This window comes from Haemorhous mexicanus, chromosome 9 (assembly GCF_027477595.1).
Source record: "Haemorhous mexicanus isolate bHaeMex1 chromosome 9, bHaeMex1.pri, whole genome shotgun sequence".
Lineage (NCBI taxonomy): Eukaryota > Metazoa > Chordata > Aves > Passeriformes > Fringillidae > Haemorhous > Haemorhous mexicanus.
In genome coordinates, this window is record NC_082349.1 from 22,546,924 (window position 1) to 22,562,706 (window position 15,783).

Here is a 15,783-nt window from a genome sequence, read left to right on the forward strand (position 1 = left end):
GAAATGGTTCTCTTTAATTGGTGGTGCTTGAGGACTTGGAACAGCCTTTACAAGACTTGATCAATATGAAGTTTTTCTCAGCAAGAGCTCAGAAGCCCTAATGAGTAAAGTGGCAGCTGGTCTCCACATAAGTAATGCTGAAATAGAAAGAATAAACAAAATTATAATGTTAATTGTCCTTCCTCCAGACTCGTTTCAACCAGCGCCTCAGTAACCAGGATTTTACCTTGGATGAAGATGATGATGATGAAATTGAGAGAACAAGCAAGTAAGAAGCCTGTTTGGATGGGTTATTTATGTATAGGAGAGAGGGAAACAAGTGTTATTCAGCCAAGTGGACTTCAAGTGATACATTTTTCTTCTGTCCATGCTGCTAGCTCAGTTCTTGATCTAGATGATGTCAAGTAGTTTAGGATTTAAATCTGCTTTGAAAAGAGGGACAGCCTATTATATCTTTTCATTATTGATAGTGTCCAGAAGAGCTTGACATAATCCTCAGTCTTCACAGCCTCCAGATAAAAGGACTACATACACAAAGAAACAGCAAAATATTCATCAATATGGTGGGGAGTGATCTCAGCCAGTCTATTCTTTAAGGCTTATGTTGTGGCCATGACAATGGGACATTTTTTGAAGGGTCTGAAAGACATATAATGTCTTGGAGGTTTTATATTGAGGTCTTCCTATATGAGAACTAAAGGAAAAATGTAAGTTGAGGCTTAAGCTGCATTGAGGCATTTTCTGAACTGAGGAGTTGATTTTTGATAATGAACATCTGGATATAAACCAGAAAGGACATTGAAGGCAAAATCAAGCAGCTTAAGCTGTGATATAGTAGGGAGGACTAAGCTAGTGAAATGTTAAAAGGATAGAATGAAAACAATGAGCCATGGAAAACAGCCTTTGTAGCAGTGTGGATAGACAGAGGTAGAAAAAGACCATGGTAGAATGGGGGTCTGAGCTAAGGATGTTGCAATGAACAAGAAGGAAATAAGAGACAAAAGTTGTCCTTGCAGATAGGCAGTACTTCAGTAAATCTGCCCATGTGATGGAGGAAGAGTTGCAGTAGCAGTCTTGTCACTAGAACAAAATGTTTGGCTAGGCCAGGAGGCAGATAATGGTAACTGCATCTCCATCAATGCCATCTGTCTGTGCTCAGGAAAACTCTTGAGTTGAAAGATATTCCAGGTTTATGTTCCCATTCAAAGCTCTTGAAATGCATTCCCCTATGTCCTTTCAATAGTGGCTATAATAAAATGGCTTTTATGTTCCTATCTGATGGAAAAGTTTTGTTTCCAGGTTATCATCAGAAGACAGTGAGGAAGCTTCTGCTTACTTTTATGATAGTGATGGTTCTGGTGAAACTGGAATAACTCAGCATCAAGGAGAAATGGACTTGCTTGGAGAGATTCTGGACACGCTGAGCACACACAGTTCAGATCAAGGAAAACTCTCAGGAGCAAAGAGCCTGGATTTCTTCAGATCAATGGATGACATTGATTACAAGACTGAGGTTATTCTTCTCCTTTCATTTGAAAACCAACCCAAGTCCATTTACAGTGGAATCCTGCACTTGTGGAATGAACAACATGCAGCTCAGACACTGCAGCACAGTCCTTAGAATTGCTGATGTGTCTTCCTGGGGCTGTATAACAGTGCACTCATGCTGGCCACTGCATGATGGTTTTTTACCAGCTGAGAAATTGTCCAGTTGCTAAGTCATCTTGGAACAGTATTTTTCCCTTAAAGCAGTAACCACATAGAGAGCTGTGAACAGTATAATAATTTACTTAATCAAATAGTTTAATACTGTGTATTTTTTTCTGTTAAATCTGATATGCCTTGAGCTGGTTTGGGATTATTTAATGCGGTTTAAAAGGCATTTTTCACCTTGTAGACTTAGGCTAGTCATGGTGATATGATGATATTTCCTTCTTGATTTAAGTCATGGAATCCAGGTGGTAATTGCACCTGAAACACTGCTGGAATAGTACTCCAGAGTTTTCTAAGAGGGCTCCTTGTTCCTATTTTTGGTGGAGTTGCACTGGTCCTTTAGTGTAAACACACTGCTTGCCTACAGTTTTAAAACTTTCACCAAGTCACTGCTGTGGTATTAGCCCAAAAAGCTTAGTGTTTTTGAATTCCAGCACATGTCAGCTGTCCAACACTTACTTTTGCTGAAAGGGATCCTATAGTAGAAGATTTGTTACTGGAGCAGCAAATACTGATGCAAATATTTATAAAGCTTGTAAAATTTTATATTATGAATGTCACACAGAGGTTAGATTAATAAAATGCCTGGTTTTGTTTGACCAAAAAACTTTAATATTGAAAATTGGTATAATTAATTACTGAAGCAAAGAGGAAATGCCATCTGGTTTTAGTTTTAGTCCCCCTCCCTCTCATATTATGGGTACAAACGAGAAAAGTGTGTCTTTGTTCACTGTCAAAACTGCTTGTGCCAAGACTGAATGGAAGAGGAGACAGAAATCCTTCCTCTTAGTGGTACCAGAGGCAGTCCTTAGGCTGAGAGACAGTGTTCTGTGAGGAAATGTAAAAGCACTTGGCCTTGCATTGTGCCTGGGATAGTTGTTTTGTAACACTGAGGCCCTAAGGGAATCCATGATTTAGGAGCATACGAAATCCCTTCTAGTACTTGTGTTTCAAAAATACCAGTGTAGAGATGTTTCTTGTGACATTAACTATGAACACATGTTTTTTCTTTCAGAACAAGTCAAATGCACCTAGTGAGAGCAACCTTACCCTGCTCTGCAGCACTGCTAGTGACCAGGCAGAGTGGAACCTCGGCCAGGATGACAGTGTCCTCCATGGGAAGCAGCTCCCCCCATCACCAAGGAAGCAAGTTTCTTCTGGTGGCCAGAGAGAATCTCTCTCAAGGATGGAAGAAGAAAAGAGTGGCAAAACCTTTACTGCTGACAAGATGGACACCACCAGTTTGACATCCCTGTCTCCAGTACGACCAAGTGCCCAGTTTACTTCCCTAGAAAGTTTCAAAGCAGGCTTTTCTTCCTGTCAGGATGCAAAGCCTAATGAAACACTAAGCAATACCTCAGAAGATCAGCTCCCAGCAGGTCTTGCTCAACAGCCATCCATTTTGGTCCCTTGGGAGAAAGGTGGGAAGGAAGGAGATGAAAGTCCAGAAGAAGGTGGACTTCTTCAAGAAGTGGTGTCATTATGTAAACTGAATTCTGCTTTTCACTATGGTTTAAATATTTCAAAGGGTAGCTTATCCAGCAGTAGCAGTGGAAATAAAACGTAAGAAAAGTATGAAAAGAGAAACCTAACTCCCATCAGATGTTAAAGGGAGACTACTCAGGACTCCATGTAACTCATTATAAGATGATAACCAAAAAAATGAAAAGGAATAAGAGATCTTCAGTTATAAAAATAATTCTCTTCAGTTGAGTATGCATTTTCTGCCATTGGACATCCGCTTCTGTGTTTACTCAGTTCGTTTGTTGGCTGTAGTTAGGTCCACAAAAAGAAACTAAATGTGTGAATGCACTCTCAAATCAGGTACTAGTCAGTCTCTATGTTAAAAATACAGCAAGTGTATGGTGCTTCCTAGCATTTGCTTCCTCTAAGCAGCAAGGGTGTCACCTACAGGTAGCCAGGTTTTGAAGGTACTATGTTAATCCCATTAGCATGAAATGAACCAAGCAATCTGATTTGTCTGAAATGTACAAATGTTAATATTTGTAATGAAAAATAATTGCCTTAATCTTTTGAGAAGGGGTTTTAACTGTCTTAGAAGATGAATGCAAATCTACAAAACAGCAATAATGATTTTCCATGGCAGGAATTTGCTTCAGTAAAGGTGGGGGGAGGAAAGGAGACTTTTTATAGATTAAGGAATTTCTTGTGACTATAACTTGGAACTTACTCCAGACTAAAACTGTGGCTCTGTCTTCCAGACTTCAAAAAGGTAGCACGTGGTTTTCTCTCTTCTATAAAGTACATGAAGTGCTGAATTATAATGTGACATTTATTGACTTCTGTTTACAACTAAGACACTTTAAAGACACATTATGTTTCCCTAGGTAGACTAATTCACCTAAAAATTCTCAGAAAGGAAAGTGTAAGTGGAATTGATGGATTTTTGTTATTTTTTTATTTTCTGCAGTTTTATAGTTGGAAAACTAATTTGTGCCTGATTTTAACACTAGAAAGCTAAATTTACAGATTCAGTTTGAGACTGCATATATCTAACTCTCATTTTAGCCAAGTTGGACAACTGAAAACTTCCTTCTAAATTCAGTGAAGAAGACTAAATGGTCCTGATGTGTAATGTATTTAGAACAAGAATTTGTCCTCCTTCTGGCAGTGTTCCTGACAATAATTTGAATATTTAAAGTCTGAACATTTTCGATGCTCTATGGAGCAGCTCTTTAATCTCTAAAATTTTCTTGTCTTTTCTTTTTGCACCTCACCATACATACCTTGTCTCCCCAACAGCTTAGGACAGAGGAGATAGTTAATCAGCTTCAGCAAATTGGAATTGTCAGCTTTTAGGGATATTTGTGGTAAAGTTGGTAGAAACAGCACGTGCGTATAAAAGGAGCTCTGCCTGAGAAGAATGTTCTGCTGCTCTTCTAAGTCATGAAACCTTTTTTCTTTCTCTCTTTGTCATGAATGATTTCTGTTAATCTCAGCCTAGGCCTGAGTGAGCACATTCCTGGGGTTGGTATTTGGATCAGATTGTGCTTTAGTACTTTAAGAGTAGTTTGTAGCAGAGTTTCATATCAGTTGCCTCACTGAGATTTATGAATTAATTTTCCTTTTAGCTGACACAAATGGAAAGGGGGTTTTTGGCTGCTTTCTTAGAAGGTAGCTGACCTAAAGGAATTGCTCCATGTCATGGCAGAGGCACTGTTTGGAACCTCACCAGAGAGGCTCAGTACAGTGAGACCTGGGCTTAGGACAAAATTTCATCTTTTTCCAGAATGAGAAGGGCTGGGCCAGTACTTGCCACTGAGGATGAGCCTCCAAAATTAATCTTTTAATCAGTGCAACAAGCTAAAACATAGTAAAAGTTCAAATCTTGCAGAAATATCTGTGTCTGATCAAGCATGAACATTTCGGAGGGCATCCGCTGTGCTGGAGAATCTCAGTGTTCCAGAGTTAGCAGTTGTACATCCAGGAGTCTGTACTCCAAACTATTTGTTTATCCCTTGGTTTCCTCTTGTGCCTCAACATGATATGTTGTGAACTTTTGTAATGACAAAAAATGTTACTTGGCAAAATATTCTGCACTATTAGAAATCAAAGGTATCATAAAAATAATAAAAATCTTCACTCTTAATGTTTCAAGTGGGTCAGGCCAAGTGGCTCATGTGCTGTTCAGATGAAAAAGTTCCAGAGCAACTTGATGGTTCCATGTTTAAAGCTGGCATTCATGACTTGAGGGCCTTCTTCTCCCTCGTGGGTAGTAAACATTGCCCAAGCATAGTGCTGCAATAGGCAATACACAGATTCTTGTTCTTGTAGCACTTCTCACTCCTTCTCATTCATCTCCTTGCATTTTGTGGTGAGAATTTCAAAGTTTAAATTTTCCTTTCCTCTGCACTTCACGTGATGTTTCTATCCATGGTTCAATCTAAGTTGCTTTGTTTCCTTCATTTATTAAAGTTAGTAAACAGTATCGATGTTTAAGGAGGAAAATAAAAAAAACCCCAGAAATTATGGCCATTATTACTTTCAAAACCATCAAACACCTAAGTCCAGGAATGCTGCCAGAAAATGGTTTTCAAAAATTACTGTCTAATACAGGCATAAATCTTACTGGCTTTACATGAGGGTTAGATACTGAACAAATAATCACATAGGTTGTTCCATTTTCAGCTTTGTGGAATAAATATGGAAGCCATGTGAGACTGCCAATTTTCTTAAGTTTTTATAAGGATCATAAAATTGAAAGTTTGATAGTGGAATCTTTCAAAATTGAGGCATTGTAGTAATAATTCACTGCTGCATGGAGTGAAAATACAGGCTGAAAAGAAGTAAACAGATGAAATAGAACATGGTAACATTCAATTTAGAATTATTTTAATTTCAGTCAAAATGTTTCTGTGCTTATGCTGCATTGTTTCCTTACTATTTACAAAGCTCATAGTTTGTTTACAATCATTAAATAATATGTCTTTTTTGGTTTTGAACCTTGTATGGGTTCAGAAATAGCTTTGTCTTATATATGTGTTGATTTTAACTGTAGGTACATTTTTTACTCTGTAATATACAGGATCTTTTCCACTTACTATCAGTGATCTTTTAAAAAGGCTAATATGTGTGCCTTATTTGAATAGAATTGCCAGTTACCAAATAGATAAGAGTCCAAACTGAAATTTCTGGTTCAACACTCTTGTTCTCTGTCCTTGTGATAATATAAAATTGCTTATTGGCTACATATGCAGTATTTTTAGTACCACAGTGGGTTCTATATTAAGATAAATTTTCCAGGTCCAGTACTTTGCAAGTTTTATACTTGTATGCTTTTTAGTTGTGGAAATCCTTCTAGTGTCTTTGAAAATCATCAACATTGATCACCAGCTACTGGTGAGAACTGAATTCTGCTCAGTCAGAGTTCCTGTGGTCTTCTTCAGAGGCATGTCTTTTCTTCAGGATCTCAAAAATCCTCCTGTTTAAGGGAGATACCAGGTTATTTGATTAAGCTTTGTGGTCTGTTACTTACACATAGGAACAAATTTCTGAAGTAGAAAGTCAAACCAGGACTTGAGATTAATGTTTTGGAGTTTATTTTGCATAGATGTCTGCCTAAAATGAGCCGTATCACTCATCTGGTTTGGGAGGAAAAAGAAAGGGCAGTGCAAAGACAAAGGGATTCCTGGGTTGTTCCAGTGCAGCGTGGTGAAGAGAGCCTGGAAGTGCACAGGAGAGATAGCAACTTGGAAGAATTCCAGATTTCAGTTCTAGCTCAGTTACAGTGGTTCCAGCTCAGTCATGTAAGTAGAAGTGATACTGCCTGTGGGGTTAGGTCCCTGTGGGATTTGCAGAATGGATAATACACTGTCCCAGTCACAGCCTTCCCATTCCTGTGTGTAGAGATGAAACGAGGAAAACTGCAGATATCAGGGAAGGGCTGTGGATGCAGAGGTGATCCCTACCCACCCTCTATGCATGCAGAGGGCAGTCTGTGTAGAATAGGCAGTGGTTTGCTCTTCCATCTCACATTTTTGGGCATCATGTAGTTCTGAAAAATAGACTCGTTCTGAAGAAAAAATGTAGTTGTAGAAGTTGTCATAGAAGTTGTTGACTGAACCCTTCCTTGTCATTTAGCATTTCAGTGGTGCTGCTGCTGTTGGGGTGGGATCATCAGAAACTCTCAGCACTGGCTGAAGTCCCCTCTCAGGCATTGTAACACAGACTTCAGGCAAAGTTTTAGACAAGTGCTGGGTGCTTCTGAAAATCCCACCCAGTCTATTAGAAGAGTGTTTTAGACCTTAAAATTCTGTTTTAGATGTCTTCTCAGGTTTTAGGATGAGCTAGTTTACAACCTCGTGTTCTTGTAACCAATGTAAAGTCTAGGCAAAAGAACAGTTAACCCAGGTGTTTAAAACAGCTTCTCCTTATCCACCTGCAGTCAATGATACTCAGTTCTACAGAACAAGGTTTTGTTGGTGCAGCTGTCTAATAGAATTGCTAGGAGCATCTAAAATACTTTCTCTATGCATGTAAGTAATCAAAGGAACATTTCATGCAATAATCAAGTGCCAGCATGAGGCCCTTTTCTAAATGCCCCCTGTGTGATCCTGACCATACCCTGTCCTGCAGGAGGAGCCCTAACCATGGACCTCCCTGACTCCTCAGGGAGAGCTCAAGAGGAGCTTTATTTCCAAGGAGTTAGCATCTCCTCCCTTGGCACCAGCCTCTAGTCCAGGTGCTGTGAGACTCTGGCCAGTGTATTATTCCCAACAGCCTGAAATTTCAGGTTAAACAAATGTGGCTAATAAACTTAAACAGCTTTTGTTTTGCAAAGCTCAGGATGGTGAAGGCTGTCTGTTCCCATGGCATTGCAGTAAATCTTTGAAGAATGAATGTAGAAATAACTGCACCAGCAAAACCAGTATGAATGGTGATGTGACTTGTCTTCAGTAACTTCTTTGCTGCTATTAGGCATGTCTGTCTGTGCCAGGTGTTGTTTGCTTGTTAGCAGAATCTGAGCTGACCAGAACGTGTCCTCATCCTCACCCCAGGAGCATGGACCACAGCTGGCCTAGAATTCATGGTCCTCAGGGTGTTGAAAATAAAGGAATGGAAAGGGAAGATGTGGTTGGTTTGTGCAAAACCTCCCTTGATCCATTTTGCAATATCTATTCCACAGTTTCAGTCAGTGGCCAGTTGTAAGCACTTGACAGGTCTTTCTGAAAGCTGCTTCACTCATTCTTGTAGAGTTTCCTGGTGAGTCCACAGCCACCTCAGTCTAGAGGGACATCCACAACCCACGTAGCTGGCAGGGCCATTGCCATCCTCTGCTGGGTTGGGGTATGAAGCAGGTAACACAGTTGGAAGTTACTCCAAGGTGTACTGTAGTAAAGGGTACTCAGTTAAAATGTACTATTACTTAGCTCAATACTAACAACACTTGTATTTAGAATCCAGTAACAGTATTAGCATTTGGAAAATAAGTTGAGTTCAAGTATGTTGACATTTATTATGATTCTGTGTGAATTAACATGCTTTCTGTTAAAAATAAGGGAGCAACTTGGTTGGAAGGGGGAAATGTGTTGACTTTCAAATCTTCAGTGAATTTTGTGCAATATTATCCCTTGTTTCAAAGTAATTTAGTAGTGCACATCTGCTTTCAAGCAGACCCATGAAATTGTATTTTTTAGAAATGTGTAAAATTACATGTAACTTTGAAATACAGTTGTATGATAAAAACATGAAGAAATCTATTCTAATGAGGCAAATGTATATTTCTAGTGACTGGGAGTGATTATGGATGTCACATTCTGTAGAAATAATAAGGCCTAAGCCAATGTTCACATGCCAGTAGTTGCAGGTAACTCTTAAAAGTAAAACTTGTTAAAATTGAAGTAAGGGTAACTCTTAGAATTGATGATATTTAATTTATGCTTTGATCACTTGTTAATCATGGGTAAAAAGCTGAGGTGTTAAGCACTGCTTCTCAGGACCAGCAGTGAGGTGAGAGTTCATAGTATTACCACAAGAATTTAGTTTGTGACATCCATAATTATCATAAGTCATTACTTAAAACATCTACTAATGTTGCCAGTATCCTTTTAAGTTTTTGTAAATTAATTTCTTTGTATATTGATGTACATTTTCTTTTAACCTTTGGTTTTTCCTTGAGACCTTCTTTAAATTAATATACTTGAATGAGGCAATAAAGCACTGTGGAAGAGCTAATCTTGGTGCAGCTTGCACACAAGCACATCACATCTGTTACTTCATGATTTTTGAGGAGGAAGAACAATTTACAATGCTTAGATGTTTGGCAAACTGTCAGTTTGTGTTTGTTAATCTTAAATCTGTGCCAGATATGATGAGAAATGCCTCGACAAGGAACAAAGCAACACCATGTAATCTTGATGCTTCTAGGTTTTTTTTCATAGCATTGTTTTGGTGACCCTTGAAAACCGTTCCCAATAATGTCCCTTATTGTCAGTCTTTAATACTTAAAAGAGAGGCATAAAGTACAGGATTCATTGAGATTTTATTGATAATTTTGAGATTAAAAAAACTCACGCACCAAACAACCAGCATTGTCCTTACAGTTTTGAAATTTTAGTTACTGACCTTTTAACAAAACTAGAGCCAAATTTATTCCATGCTTTTGCACCTTCTGGACTACTGTTCAAAGTCATCTTGAGAACTGTAATTCTGACCTTAGACTACTGTTAGTAGTGCACTGTCTAGATGTATTAAGTGAGCTGTGATGTGTGGTGTGGTTTGTTTTTTCTTTTTCCTTCCAAAGTTTGTGGCATCAGTAGAAGTTTTTGGTGAATTCCACGTGACCATAAAGTGCCCAACACTGTACTATAAAATAAAATTTAACAATATCCAAATTCCTTGGGTGATGCAGGTTCTTGTGTGATGGGTTGATCTGAGGAGCATTTTCATGCTTATCAGGCATAAAGACTGAAATGATCCAGTATTGTTTTGGATGTTTTCCCCCACTGAATGAACATTTCATTTTCTCAAATATAGAGAAAGCAAAATGTATTTCCTTGAATGCAACAATGAATTGATTCATGCAAATGTTAAATGTTGATGTGCTTTGAAATACCAGCGATATTTTTGATCTTTTAAAAACCTTAGCTAATAATTCCTTTTTGTTAAAAAGCTTTTCTTGGGCTCTAGATCTTCAAATTACTGCCAAAAAAGTAGGTATATTATCTTTTTTCATAGGTTAAGAAATCAACATATTAAGGAGAAACAAGCAAGAAGAAGGTACAGTAATAATTGATGGGTGCTATGGTTTGAACCTTTCACATTAGATGTTAAGAAAGGTAGTAATAATTGTGATCTCACTGAGTATTTTTGTACTGCTCAGCCAAGTATTACCAGAGAACTCTTGGGGATCCTGTTGGGAGGGAGGAAGGCTGCCCAACCTCCTGTGGTAGCTGTGGTGGGATCTGGTGAGGGGTCAGACTGGGCTGCTGAGAGGTGCTGGGGCCTCCCCTTTTTACAAACCTGGACAGCCCCTGCTCCTCTGCCCCGCTCCCCTGGGCCTGGCTGCAGCCCCTCCTGCACCTGATGGCCCTGTTGGGCTGTGTGACCCACTGGCACAGCTGTGCCTGCCTTCATGCTCCTCCCTCTGCTCCGGGGAGAGGCTGCTGCAGAAAGCACCTCTTGGCTTCGGGGGAGATGGGAGTCAAATGAAGGAAGGTTTTGTTTGTAACTTAGGGGGGCAAAAGGACATGGAAGGGCTGAGGTGTCCCTGGCTGGGTTCTGCTGCTCCATCCTTCTCAGGGGGAGGGCTCCTGACTCTTCCCCAGCTCCTGCATGGAGGAATTCCTCCATGGGCTGTGGGTGGATCTCTGCCCCCATGGACTGCCCTGGCCTGCAGGGGCACAGCTGCCTCACCATGGGCTGCACCAGGGGCTGCAGGGGAGCCTCTGCTCTGGCACCTGGAGCACCTCCTGGAGCAGCTCTGGCACCTGGAGCACCTCCTGGAGCAGCTCTGGCACCTGGAGCAGCTCTGGCACCTGGAGCAGCTCTGGCACCTGGAGCACCTTCTGGAGCAGCTGCTGCCCCTCCCTCATCTCTGATCCCCATGTCTGGAGAGCTGCTGCTTTCTCTTACTCTCTCCTCTCTCTCAGCTGCTATTGCACAGGGTGTTTTCCCCCCTTGCCTGTTATCCCAGAGGTGCTGCCACTGTGGCTGATCAGCTCAGCCTTGGCCAGCCATGGATCTGTCCTGGAGCTGGCTGGCATTGCCTCCATCAGACATGGGGGAAGCTTCTCATAGAAGCTTTTTAATGTAGTTGCAGGTGCATGACTATAATTCAGCTGGAATTTTCCATTGAATGGCTCTGCAGTATAATCTGTTATTCACTCTTCTATATTAAAAGCATTTTGATACCTTGTGCAGACAAACCATAGACACTGTGGTTTCAATATTTATACATTCAATCCACAGCTGATGAGAAAACTACAAATTATCTTGATACAAAACAATGAGGGTGTGATTTTAACAGTTGCTGTTAGATCTGTGCTTGCTGCTGCAGCCAGCAGAGTGGTACCAGCTGTGAAGTGTGGTAGCAAAGGGATCCTCACTGCCAGATTAAGCATAGCACATCTTGTAGTCATTCCTTTGATTTTCCAGTGGATGTGTTAAAATTCACCTGTTAACATGATAGCTATGAAAATGAACTTTTTGTCGTAGGTCCAGATTGAGTCAATTGAAGACTTTATAAAGAGAATCTTTGCTGAAGGAGTGGGGAGCTATGAAGTCTTTCAGGTAAAGTTCACCTGCTTTCCTTAGTTTTTATCTCAGGGCATTTGAGAGTATGGTTGCAACTTGCCTTCTGTGGATGTTTGAGTCAAGTTCTTTCAAGCCCAAGAATGAGAAAGGACTGAAAAAGAGGAGGTGTAAAGGCAGTCTAAGTTAAGTTGGCAGATTTTCCACAGATGGTGGAGCAGGACTCTTCCTGTTGATACAATACCAAGTGTCTGTGAAGAACTCAGAGGGGTTTGGGGTGCCAGCCCCGTGGTACCACCCTGGGTACGAAAGCTGGCTCATCTGTGAGGAGTTGTGTCATTTGAGGGAAAAATGCAGCTCAAAGCACGAATTTACTGGGGACTTACTTAGAAGGAGAAATCAAAACCTCTCCTATTCATTAGTAACTTCTTGGTTGTGCTTCAAAAGCAGATGAGAATTGCTTTTGCAACTCACTTTCACACAGTGCAGCTGCAGCCAATCCTGAATGATGGGCAAAGCATTTCATTTTCATTCCAGAACTCACTGTGTGTTAACCTCATGTTCACAAAATGAAAAGTAACTTTATCAAATTCAGGGATTTAGATTTTTATTTGATGTGACAAGCAATAACAACAACAACAACAAAATGCCCGGAGTGTTGTTGTGGGTTTGCTGGTGTTCAGATAAAGCAGAGTAGAGTCTGTCTGCAGATTTTCACCAGTCAGAAAAAAATGCTAACAGCTTCTTGCACTTCAAAAGCCCAGAGGCAGTCAATCCTGTTGGAAATCATGTATGAAACATAAACAACTACTAGTTCTAAAAGCAAAGTTTGGGAAGCACATTTGGAATATGCAATGGGCTGTATATTATTTCCTTTCTGTGACTGCCTGTTTCACATTCCTTCTGAAAGTTGAAGGGCTGGGCTCCTGATGGTGTACTGCTCCACTGATTTTTTATTTTTGGGTCCACTTCTTCTCTCAAATAATTGTCACTGAAAGATTGGGAAGAAAGCAGCAACAAACCCCCACCATACAACTCTGAAAAAGAAAGGTACAGTGTGGCCTACAATGAATCTACTAAATTTGGTTGCAAGGCTTTTTCTATTAGGCCTGTTATGTGTTTTTAATTGTTAAGTCCTAAATTACTCAGTTTCCTGGATGAGACACAGTAGAGATGTACTCTGTCCTGTACAGCTTACACAATCACTTGCTTGCAAAAGTTTGTTTTCCAGCTCTGTATAATTCTGTGAATAACTCAACTAAACTGTGGTACTCTGCCTTGAAAAGTGCTTTGGAAGTGGTACTTACAGCAGTAAGTTCTGTCCTGCCTACAGACCTCAGCTCAGTTGCATCTTTGCATTGGCTCCACATTCAGTAATGCACCACTGCATGGAGTCAGCAGTGTTCTGTTCACTGCTCCTTTTGAGAAAATAACCTGTTAATGTAGTGCCACCTGTTTAGCAATGAGGAGGATTATGTACCTAAAATGTTCAGCTGAATAATACATACAAACATCTGACATTTGGCCTGCTCTGAGAATAGGCGACATGCTTATTTAACGATTTTGAAAATGTTAAAATGGTGAGGTAGAAATTAAAATGTCATTTTAAAATATTTGTGTTTAACTTATCTGATTCAGTCCTATTCTACATTTCCCCTTGGCATATTCGTGCTGGGGGTCATGGCAGCAGTCTGACACCACAGATCCTCTGAACGATATCCTGAACATTGTTGGCATTTCAGCCTAATTAGTTGCATCCTATTTTGTGATTTGTCTTTGGTCCTTTGGGTTGCTGGCCCAGGATTTTTTTTTTGACCTTTTTTTTTATGTTCATCATTGTCTCATTTTAAATGTCAACAGACCAGTATTTGTGTAATTGATTTTTTCCCCTTCTTTTCTCCTCAACGTCAGAAAATTTGACAAGCAATTTCTACATCTGAGGCAGGCTACACAAGAAAAATACATCCCAGGACTGAGTGACAAACACAAACTAATCCAGTCTGTGCAGGTCCTGAGTGCGGCCACATATTTTTCTGGCCAGTGCTCACTGTTACCCATAGTTCTGAACCAGAATGATCTTCTCTGGGACTGGTTTAATCCTTTGTGCTAGCACTGGGCCACCCCCAAAGGCAGATCTACATCTCCTCTCTTGGGCTCGTTTCTCATGCAAAAACCTGCTGGAGCTTCCTTCTCCCTGGGGTCAGGTTTAGCACGCTTGTCTGTGATCCTGCCATGGATCCCACTGGAGGAAAATGCTTGGCACTGGGCTTGTTCAGCTGGGCAATGAGGTTTTGTACATTCCAGAAGGAAAGTCTCCCACTGCTAGTTTGCTTTAAATGACCCTCTCTTGTGGCCACAGGAATATTTAAATCTCTGGACGAGCTGCAGTCACTGACACGTGAGGATGCACTGCCAGGAACTGAGGGACAGGAGCAGTGCACCTATTGCTCTTCTGGTTTGCTTCTTTTCCTGCTTTGTCACTGGGATCTAGGTCAAGGCTGCTCCTTTTGTGGGTCTTTCTAGGTCCTTGTAGCCAAGGTGTGAACCGCTGTTCCCACAGTGGTGCTGCAGGCAGCCAGGAAGAAGAGCCTGATGGTTTTTCCTCCAAAATATGCCTGGGCTCCTGGCTGGTCTTGAGGTAGCTGTGGTACAGGCAGGGTGCCCTGTGTCACTGGATGCCCACAGCTGGTTGTATCAGCATCCTCTCCCTGCTTGCTGAGGAAGGATCAGAAGCAGTTAAGGCTGCATTTTTTCGTTTAAACTGTTCTGTCCTTCATCACATCTCCCCTGAAGACTTAGACTTCCCTAATCTGCCTAACAATTGTGCAGTTACCTGGGGGTAACACCAGAACTCCTGTTATCTGTGAGCCAGCCACATGGGAGAGCTCAGGTGTTTATTTTGGGGGGCAGAAAGCAGCTCTATAACCCGAGGCTTTCCGTGCCCTGACTGCCTGGGCACCGCCAACACAGCACAGGTGACAAGGGCCACAGCCAGCGTGGTCACATTGCCTTAGGGTGGCCCTGCACTGCCCTTCCCTCCCACGCCTCCCCTGCTGCTGCTCCTGCCAAATCTCTGCTGCCAAGAAGGGTTAGTGCAGGTGCCAAGTGAAACTGAGTGGGTTTAAATTGGAAACACACATTTTTGTCAGCGCTGGTTATTGCAGTGCGTGCCAGTGGAAATTGAGCTTTTGCTGGAACTACAGGTGGAACCTGAAAGGTCACACACAATATTGAGCTGAGGAGAATGGCATGCTTCAAACGGTGCCATGAGGAGCAGGGAACCAGATGAAGGCCTGTGTGGCTTTTCTCTGATCAAAATAGATGATTGAAAGCCATGATTTGGACATGCCTGTCTCCGTGGTGCTTGGCAATGTTAGATGGATTGCTGGAGAGGGAAATGCTTTGTCAAATATCTCTGAGGAGGGAAAAATCATGGCCTGATAAAATCAGAAATTAAAAACAAGGTTTGTGAAACCAAGTCAAAAACAGCAAAGTCGCTCAAATTGGTTGCAGTATAAAATCTCCCAAGATTTTTTTATCCAATAAATATAATTTGAAAGAATGTAAACTCAGAAAAATCACGACTGAATTGAGACCTCTGCCTGGCCTTCAGTACTTCACCTGTGCCTTGATTCATAATTTATGCTCTGGCTTTTCACTGTGCAAGAGGTCTTCACACCTCATGGCTTGCATTATAGATGGAGGAGTTTAGGTTAAAAACGCGCTTTTACTGTGAGGCTTGGGATGCCGCCCGCTCTCCACATCAAATTCATGTGTGCAATTTAAACAAGACCTCACTCTGCTCCCAATAAATGCACACCAGATGTATCTTTTATAAATGTTAGGTTTTGCAGCATC

General features: G+C 41.0%; 1 protein-coding gene across 5 annotated transcripts in view; it reads left to right on the top strand.

The window, feature by feature from the left end:
• The window catches only part of DENND1B (DENN domain containing 1B), a 150,698-nt gene extending 140,631 nt beyond the window's left edge, over window positions 1–10,067 (top strand). For all 5 annotated transcript variants that reach the window (XM_059854461.1, XM_059854462.1, XM_059854464.1 and 2 more), the window contains 3 exons: window positions 189–268; window positions 1,300–1,513; window positions 2,729–10,067. In XM_059854461.1, the coding sequence (XP_059710444.1) occupies window positions 189–268; window positions 1,300–1,513; window positions 2,729–3,280 (846 nt within the window). In that variant the 3' untranslated portion in view covers window positions 3,281–10,067. The remainder of the gene's footprint in view (window positions 1–188; window positions 269–1,299; window positions 1,514–2,728) is intronic.
• Window positions 10,068–15,783: the final 5,716 nt, after the last annotated feature.